This window comes from Lepisma saccharinum, chromosome 17 (assembly GCF_977018435.1).
Source record: "Lepisma saccharinum chromosome 17, izLepSacc3.1, whole genome shotgun sequence".
Lineage (NCBI taxonomy): Eukaryota > Metazoa > Arthropoda > Insecta > Zygentoma > Lepismatidae > Lepisma > Lepisma saccharinum.
The window spans coordinates 17,652,035-17,668,525 of NC_139245.1; the positions used below are offsets into that span (position 1 = coordinate 17,652,035).

General features: G+C 35.5%; 1 protein-coding gene across 4 annotated transcripts in view; it reads right to left on the reverse strand.

Moving 5' to 3' along the window:
• The window catches only part of Axs (Abnormal X segregation), a 110,113-nt gene that overhangs the window by 26,131 nt on the left and 67,491 nt on the right, over positions 1-16,491 (reverse strand). For all 4 annotated transcript variants that reach the window (XM_083139025.1, XM_083139026.1, XM_083139028.1 and 1 more), the window contains 6 exons: positions 14,966-15,186; positions 12,818-13,097; positions 6,436-6,552; positions 3,382-3,557; positions 1,446-1,607; positions 347-569 (listed from right to left, as the gene is read on the reverse strand). In XM_083139025.1, coding sequence (XP_082995151.1) covers positions 347-569; positions 1,446-1,607; positions 3,382-3,557; positions 6,436-6,552; positions 12,818-13,097; positions 14,966-15,186 — 1,179 coding nt within the window. The remainder of the gene's footprint in view (positions 1-346; positions 570-1,445; positions 1,608-3,381; positions 3,558-6,435; positions 6,553-12,817; positions 13,098-14,965; positions 15,187-16,491) is intronic.

Here is a 16,491-nt window from a genome sequence, read left to right on the forward strand (position 1 = left end):
TATCAAGCAATTTCAAAGATAAACACTTTTCAGTTAAGTTTCAAGGAACATTCGACTTCAGACATTTTATTATGGAACTAAAATAATTAGAGAGAATGGAGAGAGAATTTCATATTTCAGTATTAAAAACAAAGTAAAAACATAAGGAAGCATATAATACATTTAATGTATATTACTACAGAGCATTCCCTGACATTCACTACGAGACTCCGCGGGCCGCTTGCCGTCGAGTCTCGTAGCGAATGTCAGGGAATGCTCTGTATATATGCATGCATTTTATACAGGTCTACGTCAGTGTGCTGTATATCAACTGAAAGACATGATATTAATATTAAAAAAAACTTACCCCATTCTGTCAAATGGGTGGCCAACTTGCGATAATACATATTCATTATATACACAAGTACTGTATACACAATACTTGGAATTAAGATAAATGCTCCAGCCCAGCGAGAACCATACATCTGCTTAGCATCCACCAGGTATTCTTCTGCCCAAAATGCTATCAACATCACCCAAAATGCACCAAGCAGGCAAAGGAAGACTATGGGGAAAGATATGCCATATGTCTGAAAGGAAGAAAACCTTTACAATCACACATCTCATACCAGTGCTAATACTCTATGTGAACATAGGGAACACAACATGGGTATCACCAAAAAAAAATTTTGGAGGTCAAGCAATTGATAAAATTTGATAGTAAAAACAATGATATTATCATGCTTATGAGTATAATCATAAAATAATAACTATTATAAAGTAATTTTATTTAATATTGTTAATGTTATATCTCTGGGGGAAACATTTTTACTCGATCCACCAGATAAGTGAATATCCAGCACTAGTAATTTTTAGTTATTTCTTAACATTCCATACAGCTAGTGTACTGAAATGCATAGTTATTTTATTTACTTATTAACTTTTACAGAACTTGTTCAAGAAAAAGCATTAAAAGTTAGATAGAAAATTTAGGCATCGTGTTTATGTTGTGTGGCCTCTCACATAAAACTGTTTTGGAATTTTGAAAACTGTGAAACTACACGTTCTTTGGTTTCACTGGTAGGATATGAAAAACTGGTTCCTGTATTTTGTACTGAATTTCTTTTTTCCGATTTAATGCATTTGTTGCTTCATTATTCTGTTCTAATAATAACTAAATTAATTTTATTTCTGTTATTAACAATAAAAAATAGAACTAGAGGGGGGCTGATGGACCTGTTTGACCCTACCCTCCTTTCCAATTCCCATGAACACATGAGATTAACGATAAGATCATGGTCACTGCAACTGAAAATTAAATTCTGAACAAAATATTAACTACAGCATTTCAGTTTTGAATATGAAGCTGAGACGAAGAAGCTATTTATGAAAAAGCTTCATTATTTAATTATTTTACACTACCCAGCAAAACACACGAGTATATGCCATCAGGTTTAAGAACTTACCTTAACATTAATCTTCCAACGTGGATAGTGAGGTAGCACTCGTCCTGTAACAAAATCTTCAGCCATATCACCTTGAAAATTTGGCCTTGGCTCGTCAGTTACATTTTGCATATCTATTGTGCCCCACGCATAAGCCAACTCGTTGCACTTTCTCTTCCAAACCTACAAAATAAATTCTGCACTCAATTTATAATGTATGTAAACACATGCACTGCTATCTTGTAAATAGGATATCCACCAATTTAATCAAATTCTGTTCAAGCAAATGCTTAAAATGGACTTGGTTCAAAATCAGTGATGAAGTTATGTCAGGGTGCCACTCCAGCATCGGCACACCCTGTCTCACAAAATGACAGTAAATATTTAGTTTTTAGTTTTGATTTATTTAACATTAATTTGTTACTGTAGCACAATGACTCCTTATGCTACTGCACTGCCTTTGCCTTGCCAACACAGAGCAGAAAGAGAATCTGCCATACTAAAAGAACCAGGGTGCGAAATCATTGAAAACTGGTGGGGGGAGAAAGTTCTTAATCTTCAAACACCGCCCCCCACAAACATGTGTGTATTATACGATATGCATATTTTGTAATGTTATTAAAAGTAAAAATAAATTACTCAATTAAAAATATATTATTATTATTAATTACATAAAGGAAATTAATTTGTTGCTTTTATACATATCAGATATTGTATAGCAGCTAACTAATTCCTTTACTAACTGGTAAAGATGTTAATAAGTTATGAAATAGTTGAAGTGGTTTTATTTTGTGTAAGTTTTTGTTTAGTTTATGTTAATATAAATCAATTAGATTTCATAGTTATTACTTTTTTCCATTCTTGTTTTACTTTTATTGTGCGTATTGATGTAGATTTGTTAATGGTCTCTTGAGAGAGAAAGCATTCAATACTCACAATTACACTAATTTGTGTGTGTTTTCGATATTATTCTTAGTAAAGTATATTTGAAATTAAAGGCAATTGCTTATCTTTTGTTTGTTATAACAAAAACTCCCCCCTGGAAATTTTTGGTGGGGGGGATTTTGAGGCCAAGATTGTTGGTGGGGAAACTCCCCGTCCCCCCAGGATTTAGCACCCTGAAAAGAACTAAAACATAGTTGTGTGTGTTCTCATAATTAGTTACATGTGACTATGATAAACATGTTAACGACTACGGCAAGCATATTGTGTAGCTCAACACATTTACTACTAGTCATGGTGATGCAGTCTGCAGTGCCCCAGTACCCTATAGTTTCAGACTAAGTCACTGGCGATAATGAACAGCTATGAACTTTATTCGTGCTGACAACAGATTCAATATAAAATTTCAGATATTTCATGAAGAAATTGACCAATTCATTGATCCAGTTCATTAATGTATATAACCTTGATTCTGATGGAGTTTGTCTTAGAATGGAGCTATATATTTAGAAATTATTTTATAATATAAGCTACATGTATAGTCTTTTATCTTCTTAAAACAATAACAAAATGGCCGAAAAGCACACTTAATCGCAGACTATTTAGAGAAATATCTTCTTGATACAATTTTAGGCAATTTTAGTTATACATCAATGTGGCTTCATAGCTGATAATCACAAATTAATCTTTCCTGGGCAAGATTTAGGCATGGGGCTTGAAGGGGCTTCAGAGAAAGAGAGAGTGAATTGACTGGCATGCCCAAGGAGGGACAAAATTTCTTAAAAGAAAAAAAAAAGAATCTCGGATATGTGAAAATACTATAAAATGTGGCATTGATCCTACTGCTAAAATTAAGTTGTAACCCCCTTTCGTACCAAAATTCCTGGCCTCCCTACTGTAATCTGATGCTGGTGTGTAAGTAATAAGCTCTCTCTCCTTTCCCCCCAAAGAATTTAAATATAACATTGGCTAAGGGTTGAATGTAGTGAAAAAAAAAACAGGATAGAAATCTTACCTCAAGAAATATGGTGACCCAGAGAAGATTGAAAATACATGTCACTGCTATTGTCTCTGTTCCTAAAAAAAGCTGAAGAAAACCGAGAAACATTGGTGCAATCAGTGCTGTTGTGTAGAAACCCAAAAACGAGAAGTAGAGAGCTATGGATTCACCGAAATACATTCTTATTTCCTCTGCAAGAAATAAAAATATGAGATTAATCTATTAAAAATGCTACTTCTCTTGAAAGGAAACAAACATAATAAATACTATTAAAATACAAAAAAAAATCAAACTTTAGTTATTAAATGTAACAACCTAAAACTGAATTATCCACAATATAGTTTTTCTTGTATGTACGCATTGCTTGCATTGCAGAATTATTTTCCTGTAGTTTACGGTAATTACAAGCATAAGAAAACAGTTTTTCTTTGTGACGTTTCACGAGAACACACACTCCTTTCATCAGACATTTATTTTCATTTTGACTAAAGATACAGTTATAACAATGGTTAGTAATTTTTTTAAACAAAAAGAATCCATTATATAATTGATGTTGTCAATGTTACATTGTAAGTATTACAGAAAAAATACAGGAAAATAATGAATCATCCACACCAGAAATAAGCTTTCTTGCACCTGTATATAATTAAGTGAGTTTTGATGATGTTTCTGTTCTTCATGACATTCTAACTATGACAGAGTAGATAATTTATCAAACGAAAGATTGTTTAAAAAAGGAGATTATAAAAAATGGGCTTGGAACGAATTTATAACTTTGCATCAGAGGTGATTTATGGGGGACGTCTGCAGATAAGGCTTTCTGCCAAATATTTCTAGGTTTGCCAACAAGAATAGCCAACAGTGCAAGAAAATATTCTGTCTTACTAACCTAGTAATGACACATTCATTCACACACTGGGAAGCATGCCAAAGGGCAGCTTCATACAGAAGATTAAAATAGGTTGTACAGGTACTTTTTATAAATGAGAACTTCTTTACAGTTTAACATATAGAAAATCTCATTCATACCTTTTTAAACAAGTACGAAATTAACTTTTCCACAGAAAAGACTTCAATTTATACAACTTATGTTTAAGGCATGTCAAATCTCCTTTTGCACAATATCTTTCAGCTTGCCAGTCCCCCACTTGTAATTTTAACATCTATGCTCTCCTAAGGAAGTGGGTGATCTGACACTTTGAAAGTCAAACACTGGTACTTCCAATATCAGTAACTAACATAATGGCACATAACTGATTGAGTTGGTGTTTTAAGTCCACTTTATGCATAGTATGGCTAACCGGGACTGGACCTACAGTTTAAAGTGGGATCCGAACCATTGTGCCTCCACCGGGTATCGAACCTGGGACCCCTTAATTACAAGGCAACCATGGTAATGGCACATAAGTCTGTGCTATTTGATACAGCATTTATATTCTGCCTCTTTTACAACTATTCATTCAAGAGACTATCAAGAAGCAAATTATAACAATTCCTCTTTTTAAAAAATTACTAATATGCCCACTGAGAAAGGTATCATCTATGAGGACCATTAATTTCTAAGTTACCTGTGATAAACTGTTCGTCAAAACATAACCCATCTATTGGGATTTTCAAACCACAGTTTGATGCAAGTTGCAATATGGAAGCAATGTGCTGTTTACATACTGAAATTGTCAAATATTTTAAGGAAATGATTAAGGTAATGTCACTAATTACTTGCAATTACTTGCAGTCATCTCTCTTATGGCTCAAGCACATACTCAACAAACCTTGAAGTCAACATTCTTAACCCCTTCCCAGTGTAATTTTCTGACAAAATGCTTTCCCGCTCTGCATATTTTTTTTCTGAGTTTGCGTAGTAGTATTTTTAAGTAGCTACTGCTTCAGCAAAATTCATCCGAGTATCATGGTTCATACGTCTTTCTCTTCAGAATAGAACAGGCTTTCAAATGGTACCACACACATGTGTACATCAAGCATGAGGAAAGGGAAATCGGAGATAATTTGGGAAATTTCCCTCCGAAAAATCCCTTTTGGTAACTTTTGGGCCCTCTGGACAGGCCCTGGATATAAGTACCAGATGATATTCTACCTTAAAAAATACTATGGTCTATACGTAATGTGTCCGCCAAGTTTCATTGCAATATCTTCAATAGGTATGAGGTACGAGGGAAAAAATGTTTTGCAATCCTGTTTGACAATACTATTAGATAGCCAGTGGCGGCGATTTTTTCCAAAACCAGAAAGGGCAAGGTGCCAAAACTGGGAGGGGGGCAAAGATATTTCCCATTGTAGACAAGATTTAGCATAGTGTGGGGGCAAAAGTGGCAAAAAGTAGGGGGGGGGGCCTCGCCCACCTAATCGCAACCTCTGTTAGATACTATTAGATACTTGAACTTAGGAAAAACAATCTGAACTTGAACACTTTTCTTGGCACGTTTCCTCTTTGCCATTTTACACATCAAAACCAACAATAAATCACCAACAGTTTAAATAACGCAACACGAAAAAATGTACATAAAGCAACTTATTAAACGCGGCACACAAACAAACTCACGTTTGCACTTTGTCAGCATAACACAAAAACAGTTTACTGTACTTCCCTCTGAACTACTACTTCTTTTTGTTAGCACTGAAAATTGTGAATAAATAAAAGGTAGTTGTTTCTTCAATAGCAGAACATAAGTTTCACCAACAAGAAACGTATTATTCCGTTCAACACAGGTTACATCAGTCAGAGATGTTCGCGGGCATAATATTACGCCCAACACAGAATAAGCTATAGTACAGGGAAGGGGTTAATTGTTTGTGCATACTTTTTTAAAATTATGTTGCTCTTCTACCCCTTTGGCTAATCATGATAATGGGGATGAGTGATGATTAGCTGAAATTGATCAAGGGACACTCACAAAAAACAACCATAAACAGGCTGGGACTCAAGCCAAAAAACGTTGGTAGCGAGATCAAAGGTCTATCACTTAATGTGATAAGCCACTTTACAGTTATTAAAATGGCATGCATAATTTATGCTTATATCTATTATTCACATGTCACAGGTATACTCACCAAATGGCTGAGCCTCAAAAAATGCCATGTACCACATCTTTCCTAAGCGATTCAAGTTTTCCGTGTCATGGAGTGGATATAACCTTTCTATAATTTCATTATTTAGACATACCTGAACTGAAAAAAGAAGGATATCAATAACTAATATGTATTTTTCTTAAACTTATCTATAAAATATTAAAAATATTTTTTTCTAAGACTTCTTCAGTGGTGTATTCTGCAAATTCCACAACAATTCTTATTTCTTATATGTATTTAATACCTCATCTAGATATAATGGAAATCAAACACCAATGGAAACATGCAAGTAAAACAAAAAAGAAGTCGCAACAACTTAAAATTTTCAGGCAATTTTGATATTTTAGAAAAAGTTAGTATACTGGAGGTAAACCAGATAACATGGAAGAATACGCCACTAGTCTTTTTTTATACAAAGTTTTAAAGGTACAATGAGCTTTATAATTTACAATATTTTCAATTTTCATACAGTATGGAACTGTAAGAACTTCAAATTACGGCAGCGCCAAAATATGGCTGGCACATTTGCACATGGAATGGGCTAAAATTTGATAAATTCAATACCTTTCTATACAGTTTTTTTTTTAATATTCACGACAGATGACACTTTTACAGAGTAAATATGCTTGAAAATATGCAAAATGCATGCTCATCTAGAATTGTGACCCAGGTTCGAGACCTGGTTGGGCCTGCACTTAACTTTTCTCTACATAACAGAGTTAATATAAAAATATGATTACCTCCAATGTGAACATAGGGATATTTTAATGCAAAACCCTGGGAGGTTGATATGGTCAGGCCCGTAGCCAGGAATTCTTTGTAGGGGGGGTGAAGTCAATCCTAGAGGGGGCAAATTTTTAATATATTGTGTCACATTGGCAGATATAACAGGGTACACAGAGGCACTTGCCCCCACCCCCAAAAGAGATAAGGAACAGAAAAGGGATGATATCTTGAAACTGCAACGAACAAAATAACTTCGAGCAACATCAAATAGCAATATTTCGATAATGACCTTTCCAGATTCCCAAAGAATATAAAGTTTAACATAAATAGGCTAATAGGGACTGTATCTACTTGATATTTACAGGTCGATAATGTTAATAGACGATTAATATGTACCAACAGCTTTGGGCCTCTCTGCAGAACTGATTAAGGGAGCCCTTTATAAATCATGCTTCATAATGATTCCCTCTAGTTTCCAGTATGCAAGATTTTTACTCACAAAGGAATCTAACGAGAATCCAACAACACCATTGTGTTGTGTTATGCAAGAAAAATAGAATTATTTAAATAATAATGGTTACATATTACCTACGCTTTGATGAATTGTGTAAAAAGTTGTAGCTAATACAGTTTTTTGTACTTATTAAAACATCGCTCCCTTAGTGCACCACGGACTCTATTTCCTTCAAAGGGGAGACTCGTGCATCACTACAGACAACGTTTGCCTACTGGTTACGTTAACCATTTTGCAAAATATTGTGTAAATTATAGGTGAAATACATGTGTTTGACACCTGACAAACAAAGAGGAATCCCTTGATTGATCAACGACTTCTTGGATTACAGTGTCATCATTAATATTTCATATTAAGTTTCATAGAAAGAAATTGTTTTAATAGGGTGCAAATAATTTTACGGGGCGCCATGGCATTCTCTTTAACATTTTTTTAAAATATTGATCGTTTGGCTCCCAGGGCCGACTCCTGCCGCCCCATACCTATGGCTCTGAACTTGGACTATAAGGACAGCAGAAATTGCGAGCGAAGCGAGCAAGAAAATTTTACGAAATGTTTTTTTATTTGTATAAAATTTGAAATCGAGAAGGGGCAATTGCCCCTTGCAAGTGCCCTTGGCCGTCTGGTAGAAAAATGCAAGGAACGCGTAAACACATTCCATCATGAGTATCCAATTGTCCTGTTATTCTTAAGTCTTGTTTTTTTACTTAAATATTTGCTTCCCCCTAGAATGGACTTCTGTCCAAGGTCAGGGGGAGGGGTTAATGCCCCCTGCCCCCCTATAGTTGCGGCACTGTTTATAAGTGTCTCTTCATCAATTTCACGTCATCCTTCATTGTTGCGATTAGCTAGAAGTGGCAGAAAAGCAACGCAAAGTAACAAAAATCAAATATCCACTCCCTCTCTCTACCACATTATTACCAAAAGATAGATTTGGGAAATAAAAATTTAAGCAATTCAAAGTTCATAGCAACACATCCAAGAAAAACATCCAAATACATTAGGCACCTTTAATACAATACTACTCAAAATGTCACAACTGTTCTAGATACTGAAAATTGCGAAATCATTTCCCGAAGTCTAATCTGGAAGGAATTCCCCTCCCCCCAATCCTGATACGACATTATACGGAATCCCATACACCCTAATAAATCACAAAATCAATAAGTGTCTTTGTAATGTTGCTAGAGTAACACATGATATAATTGTAAAGATTAGTGAGAATTCGAGGTAGGAATGTGTTCTGTAATTTTCACAGGGGGGGCAGAGCATGCTCTCAGGGGGGGCAGTTGCCCCCCCTGCCCCCCCTCTAGCTACGGGCCTGGATATGGTATAGTTCAAATGTATACTTACATGCATTATTATTATTTTTTAACTATTCTGAACAACTTTAAATTGTTAAATTGTTCAAGCATTAGTGGCAATATTGGTTTTGGTATCAGTTCAAAATGGTATCGGTTAGGATTAATGTTAACAATTATTCATATTTGTATTTTTGTTCTTTTACATGCTGTTCGGCGACTGATCTAATCTAGGGATATCCGGATATCGAATAATTCTCTATCCAGATATTGGATATTCTGATATCTGGATTTCTGAATTGTACAGATGGAGACATGCAAGTAAAACATAACTACCATATTTACTCATGTATAATTTGCACTTTTTTCAAAAATTGTTGCCCCCCAAAACTGTGGTGTGTATTATTCACGGAAAAATTCGGACAAATTTGACAGCCAACATGAAACCATATAGGATCATTCCTCGATTTTATGACACTTGCATTGATTTTTCATGTTTACGAGACCCTATCATGTTATATAGCTTATCCTTGTAAAGCTTAAATTCTGTAGTTTCTGAATATGGCAACAGTATTCCATTCAAGATGACGACACTAATGTTCAATGCTTTTGAAATAAGTTCATCACAAAATGACGGAACATTCTGATTTTTATAGTATTTGGATGAAAGAAAAGATAAGGAAAAAGAAAATAATTCAAATGTATTACTGGCCAAATAACATGCGCGCCGACTACATGGGTGCTCCGGGGCTCGAGCACCCACATAAATAATCTTGTGGGTGCGGCGCACCCACAAGATTTTTAGTTCGATAAAAACAAAATAAAATAAATATTTCTCACATGCCATTTCAAAAAATAATAAGCAATTAAAACATTGAGATGGAAGTTAAAATTTCTAACCTCTAAAACATAATTGTTTCAAATGTGTTTGTGCAAACACAAGGAAACCATGAGGAAAGCGGAGAAATTGAACATTGTTGAACCAGTTTTGCCTTGAAAAAGGAATATGCCAAAACGCTACGACGAAGGTAGTGATCCTCATACGTATCAAACGCCGGAGGAAATGTACAGACAAATATTTTTTGAAATAATTGATGTGGCTGTGGATTCGCTAAATCGTAGATTTCAAACAAAGGTTTTGGAACTTATTTCACAACTTGAAGCTTTTGCTCGGTCAAATTGGTGCTGATCGAATTCTGCAGTTCTATGGGACAGACTTTGATACAGACAAGCTAACATTGCACAGGGACATGTTTCTAGATGTGTACAGAACGAACAAAGAAAAGTGGCCAACTTGTCAGACATTACAAATATTTTAAGTAGAGAAAACTGTGGTCCCATGCGTGAAATGCTCACAGAATTTGTGAAGTTTGTACGGGTGATTTTAACTATACTTGTTGCTACTTGTACCTCTGAGCGGTCATTTTCAGAACTTAGACGATTGAAAACGTTTTTGCGGTCAACAATGACCCAAGAAAGATTGAATGATTTGGCAATTTTGCATGTTCATAAAGAAATGACTAAAAATATTGACATTACCAAAATTGCAAACAAATTCATAAGTGCAAATGACGTAAGAAGGAATGTGTTTTATATTGAAAGTTAATATGTCATGATTATTATTATTATTATTATTTGGTACATAAAGTTAGTCATTTTGTAATGCATAGTTCTTTCGGCAATACAATTAAAATTATTTGCATTTATGAAGATTTTTTCATTTTAATTTGTATGAATGTGGTATTTTCTTTTAGTAACTTGTTGATAATATCATTGCCTCTTGCAATCATTGTGCATGTAAGTTGTTTAAAGTATACAAAATCTTGATAATTACAGATCTAACCGCCATTGATGTGCACCCACAGAAATTTTGGAAAGTCGGCGCTCTTGCCAAATAATATATATGGAGTGGAGCCTTAATGGAACACATCTTGACTGCTAGTTTGAGGCTCCTGAATGTGCCTTGTATAAATGTTATATTAGTCACAGAAAAAGTATACATTTTGAATTTTTTTTAGAAAAAGTAAAGAAGGAATGAGCAAAACCACGTATAAAAGTTTGAAGGCCATTTCCCACGATTTTTCACTTTGTGATGTAATGTTCTGAGACACCAAGAAAAGCAGTGCCGTTCTTGAGGAATTCGAGCATGCACCTCCTGTCACATGGGATGTGTATCAGTGGTATTTGTTAGAAAATAACTTCCTGAGCACTGCAAATCCGTAACTTAATTTTGATCTCCCTTTCTACTATTACAGAATAAATAAGGTGGTTAAAGAGTGAAAGCTTTGGGATGCTAAACACAATGGAGGGAGAGAGGGTAGGTGGCGTGGGTTGGTGACATTGTTTACACAAGAGGTTATTCTCCTCTTGGTTCACACAGCAATAGGTGACTCATTTAACAGGTATGATGTCATTCACTCTTGATCGACATAGCAACTGCTTTACTTACAACCTACAACTAAGGAAGCCATTTCTTGAACCTGGATTGTACTGCGCATTATATACGAGATATAATTGTTTATCACTTTTCCCCATCAAAAAACCAGGGTGCGAATTATAGACGCGTAAATACAGTAGTTGAATTTGTCAAACTGTTCGGGATCTGAAAATCTGGGATCATATTTCAATTTCAATTTTACTTTCTTAAAGGGCGAGGTTCAGCCTGCGGCTGTTCTACCAACCACCTAACAGATTGGAACAGAAATTATTTTTCAAAGATCCATGTAATGACCATGCACAATCATACTTCTCAAGGAAGCACTGGCGTATGCAGTGGGGGGGGGGGGGGGGGGCTACAGAATGTTCGAAAATTTTCACACAAAATCTGTAAAGAACTCAGGAAAAGTGATGATCCAAAACCATTCGTATCGTAACTTTTCAAAGGTTAAAAATTGTAATTATGAAATATTTTATAATGTATCTCGCCGCTACATAGAACACAGCTATGTGATATCAGATTTTACTATTCCCACCCATTTGAAAAAAATCCTGCATACACTAGTGCCAAGGAGCACTCACATCTCATTTTCTGTTTCTTAATTCAAGTTATGTGATGCCCAAAATTTAGAATGTTTACAATTTCTGTCAAATTCCTCCTAGATACCAGACATGGTGTAATATGTGTCGTATGTCCAGAAAAGGATAACTGTTCTGATTTTTTTCAAATTCTCCTAGCAGAAAGACTAATTATCGCAGAATATTGGAAATCATTGTCGCACGAAATTGGAACCTTCCTTGAAGTAATGAGCACTGTCTGGATTCGAAAAAAAAGTTATTTACGTTGAAAAATAAAACTTAAAAAATTACCTTATGCAAGCATGTGTGCTTCCCATGGACAAGGTATTCTCTGTTGACAAACAACAGTAAATATCTTAGACTAGTGGGAATGAATATAGAAGTAAGTCGGAACCTTAGTATAATGCATTTAGGGACTTTATTTTAATGGTGAGAGAACCAAATCTGAACTGCCTAACCTAACCACGAAAGCATAGATTGGAACAAAATCTTAAATAATCACTAAAACTCCGCAGTATGTGTTAACAAACTTAAATCGAAATCGAACCATGTAAAAATTGCATTCACAGCATGATGAAATCACAATAAAACAAAAGGAATTTGGGCCCAGAAAAGAAACAACATCTGCTAGCCCTCTGCCTTCTGGTACCACCCTGGTTGGGATTTGAACCTGGAACCTTCTGTAGGAGATCATGAGTGAACAACTCAAACATGCTTGACCACCGAGACGGCTAGCACTTAATGTATTAGCTTAATGTTCTTTAATTACAAAAAAAACGACTACTTTACAATCATAAAACATGCTTACTTATAGATTGTCCTTCGTAAAGTTCCACAGTGGGAAAGCCTAAAACAAACTTGTCCCCTGGAAGAGCCCGAATGTTCTGCAACTCATGATTTATAAGATACTGCTTGTCAGCTGTAGTGAGGAGACCGTCCATGCCGGCAGTTGATGGGCAGATGAATCTTTCCATGTCTGCAACTGTGAATTCCCTAATAAGGCCTGAGCAATCCCTCTTCTTCAGTTCTAGTTCTTCAGCCAGTTCAAGGAATTTTATCTTTGAAGCTGATACGTGCAAATATATGCCCTGGAAAGGAAATACAAATGAATTAATATTTTGCATGTAGAAAACCTGACCAAATATCTTTCTTTGTTCTCTTCATAATTGTATTTAATAATATTGTGCACCTTAAGAAGAATTAAGGAAATACCTTCAACTAAACCATATTTCTTACCACTGGCGTGCGCAAGGGGGAGCTGATGGGGCTAGCCCCCTTCGAAATTTTGTGAAAATCAAAAGTTTCAAATGAAAGCAAAGTGATAAATGCCACCCTTTAAAATGAATCCCGATCACCACTTTGTTCTTGAACAATTTTTAAAATGACAATTACAAAATATTTGCCCAGACTTCTTGTAAAAGCGTCTCTCACTCAATCCACGCCGTCTATGGAGACATGTGGTCTGCCAGCAAATTTCCTTGTTTAGGGTTACCCGACATCCTCTTTTACCCAGACGTCCTCTCTTTCGGGTCCTAAAATTGGTCCGAGGAGGTTCTTAGGAAAATGAGGAAATGCTCTCTTCTCTTGGGGGTAAGACAACTTCTTAAATGTCAAGATTTGTAGCAAAAGTTTATATTTGTAAATAATAGTTAATATTGTTTCAGTTTTCAATATCAAAGTAAGGAAATACAACACACTCAGCTTTCAAAGTGCAAAGACAAGAAACTTTTCTCCCAAGAAAGAGAAATTGTTGGACGTTTGTCTCTCTTCTGTTGTCACACCCCACGTGAGATTTTGATTTCAAAACATTTGCACAATCTACGAAGTTTCTAAGAATAATCAGAATTCAGAAGTAAACCATTAACATTTCTTCTTCTTCTTTTTCAGGGACTCTCCTGTACAACAACCTCCCAAACCACATAAAAAACATTGAAACCTGCAAAGCTTTTAAGAAAGAACTGTACAAATACTTACTGGAACATTAGTTTTACTCAATTGATGAATATCTAAGCCTGAAATAATATATGTATGTATGTATGTATTTTTTTCTTCACAACTTTCGCTAATTTAGATCTTATGAAAAATAAAATAGGTATCGTAAAACATAAACCACATTAGACTATACTGATATTGAGGCATCACAATGTGCATCAGAGGTTCCAAACATGGTGTGCTTACGGGTAAAAGTAAAAGGTAACATTTTCATTGCAGAGTTTTATTACATTATGTTGTACTCAATGATATTTTATTATATTCCACAGTTACCATGTATTGTATTGACATCGTATTATTGTACTATAATTTTACTATATTTTACTGTAACCATAAATTGTATTTCATTGTTTTATTATACTGCATTGTTTATGACATGTCCGATATCACTGCCTGTATACGGAAATAAGTGATCCATGGATGAAATAAAACTATCTTATCTTCATATTCCTACTTCAGCTGACCAATGTGCTTCTCAATTCTGATTGGTAGTTCTATGGTATTAACGATGGATTCAAAGACTGTTTCTAATTCTGTTGGGAACTGAAAAAGAGAAAGCTCTTACACGATCTTTAAGTAAGGAAGCTAGAAGTCGATAGGGAAGTGGAGACTGACCTAAGTGCCATGTGAAACTGGCTTTACTGCTATCATTTGCAACAAGAGCAGTGACGGCGATTTGGGGGGGGGGGGGCAACTGCACCCCTTTTTGCAACTTTTGCCCCCACACTATGCTAAACCTTATCTACCAAGGGAAAGTAAACTGTCCTTGCCCCTCCATTTTTGGCACCTTGGCTCCTCAGTTTTCGAACCCAATCCCCGCCACTGAACAAGACAAAGGTTGCTCCAATATTATGATGTTTATTAATTCATATATCAAATATGCTCAATAACCATCCTGATATCATTAATAATAGTGAAACCATAATTACTGGAAGAAACTGTTTGTGAATATCCATATACTTACAAGTCCTGAAGCTTCAGGCTGTTTCCTGACCAACAGCTCAGCCCCACCATTTCTTCTTTTGCCCCTGACCTTGTCAGCAACCCAGAGGATTGTATCGTAGCTACACTTAGTGGAAAACTTGAGAACAATGTAGGTGGGCGGGAAACACACCGATTCCTCATCAGCTTCAAGCTGTTGTTCCAATTCCTCTTCATGCTCCGCTTGGATTTTTGCCATTTTGTCTACGAAATAGAAGACATCTTAACATAAATCACTCTAAACGAGGTATGAGTGGGACATGAGATTTATCAATGAACAGTGATTATCAGCAAATTATCAGTTTTATGATCTGATATTTCTTCACAAAAAAAGACTAAATAGGAACATTATAAATCAGTCAGTAATAACGAATACCTATATTTTTTAAAAAGGCACTGTAGTGCAATTACTTTTAACAGGGGTGCAAGCTTTGGGAACAGCGGTAAACGGTTGGCCGACGTGGTTGGTTTTCGCTGATAGCTCTGATCTGTCGCCTGCTCTTTTGGCGGGAAGCTGGTACAATTATGCCTTTTGCCTTATAGAAAGGTATTATTGCTACAAAAATATATGTCTGTGACAACGCCAGTTAGAGGCACAGGGAATGAATACTCCCAAGCAGCTGCTCCGAACGACCATTAGAAAATGTGGATTTTTTAAGCGATATTTTGGGGTTAATAAATGTTACTGCTCCCCTCTTTTTCTTGTATGATTAACTCTTGGAACTATCGGATTGACAACTTCTCTGGCACCGACGAAAAGGTTCTCACAGGACATTGACCAGGTCAGGGTGCGAAATCATTAAAAACTGGTGGGGGGGGGAGAAAGTTCATAATCTACAAACCCTCCCCTTCCCCACAAACATATCTGTGAATTATTCGATATACATATTTGTAATGTTATTAAATGTAAAATAAATTACTCAATTAAAATATATTATTTTTATGATTATTAATTACATAAAGGAAATTAATTTGTTACTTTTATACATATCAGATAATGTAAAAAAGCTAACTAATTACTTTACTAACCGGTTAAAGATTAGATAATTTTGTCCAGAGATCATTCGATGTTAAGAGTTTTCAAATTAATGCTAAACATTTCCATTGACACAATATTAAGCACTTACATAATAACGAAAAAATAATAACCCACAAAACTATTTTTTTTTTTTATTAAGTGGTAGAGCAGCCACAGGCTGAACTACTACCACGAGGACTTCAGCAACTTATTTGACAAAAACTGTGTTGATCTTTTAGTTTTTAATGCACATCGCTGTTCGTGCGATAAATTATACAATGCAGTGGCCATTAAGAAGTGCTATATTTCAATTTGGTAAAGTTACGTCAGTCAATATTGCGTATTGTAGCAACACATAGCACGAGTGGCACGAGCGCGAATAACCGGGTAGGAATTCTACCGCTGTCGTCTGCTTCAGAAGGCAGGAAGGGTCACGTGAACCAATCACGTAGCCCTCTGCTCCATACGCTGGCGTAAGAGAGAGCATTTTG